General features: G+C 36.6%; 1 protein-coding gene across 1 annotated transcript; it reads left to right on the top strand.

The window, feature by feature from the left end:
* The first annotated feature begins 77 nt into the window (after window positions 1-77).
* Window positions 78-729, top strand: LOC115235014. Its single transcript, XM_029806537.1, has 2 exons — window positions 78-368; window positions 461-729. The coding sequence occupies exons 1-2, from the start codon at window positions 78-80 to the stop codon at window positions 692-694; spliced, it is 525 nt and encodes a 174-aa protein (XP_029662397.1). The 3' UTR covers window positions 695-729.
* The last annotated feature ends 36 nt before the right edge of the window (window positions 730-765 follow it).

The raw sequence follows: 765 nt of genomic DNA, 5'->3' as shown, positions 1-765 counted from the left end.
AAAAAATGGAGAGGAGGAATCATCGGTGGATGGTAAGAAAATTTTAAAATATAGTTTGTTATTGTAACGTTTTGTGAATGTTACAACTTTTTTGTGACTTGGTTTGCAATCCAGGTTTCAGATGGCCTCATGCAGCTATAATGCTCTTGTTAGAAGAATATAGACAGCGGGAGGAAAACATGTCTTCTGGAAAAATTACCCATAAAAAGGCATGGGATCAAATTGCTGAAGTGATGAATGCTAATGGGTATTTTGTGACAGGCAAGCAATGCACCACTAGAATTAATACCATGAAACGAACATACAAAGCCGTCAAAGATCACAACGGAAAGTCCGGTAACAATAAGCGGACATGGCAATATTTTGAAGTAAGTATATGATATAAAAGAAAGAAGAGTGACCATTTTTTAAGTTTCTAAACATATATATTATTGCCTTTAATGCTATATTAACTGTTTAGGTTATGGAACGCTTTCTCGGCGAAAAGCCATACATGGCGCCATTATCAACTGTTTCATCTACTGGTGCTGCAACATCAAGAGGCAGGTCCGCAAGCATTAGCTCCGTTTCAAGCTCCTCCAGTGTGAACAGCTGTGCTATTTCTGATATAGTTTTAGATGATAATGATCATGTTCCTCGTAAGTTAAGTGTGTTTCTTAGTCATGAATGCGTTCAACAAAATGCATTGGTTTAAGCCAATAGCATGATTAATTAATACTTTGAAATATACCAATCAAATCCAATCGCTTATTGCTGCATTCTGCC

This window comes from Formica exsecta, unplaced genomic scaffold, assembly GCF_003651465.1.
Source record: "Formica exsecta isolate Colony F162 unplaced genomic scaffold, ASM365146v1 C16337996, whole genome shotgun sequence".
NCBI classification, from domain to species: Eukaryota; Metazoa; Arthropoda; class Insecta; order Hymenoptera; family Formicidae; genus Formica; species Formica exsecta.
Note: the sequence above shows the minus strand (reverse complement) of the source record. Positions and strands in the feature narration are given on the sequence as shown.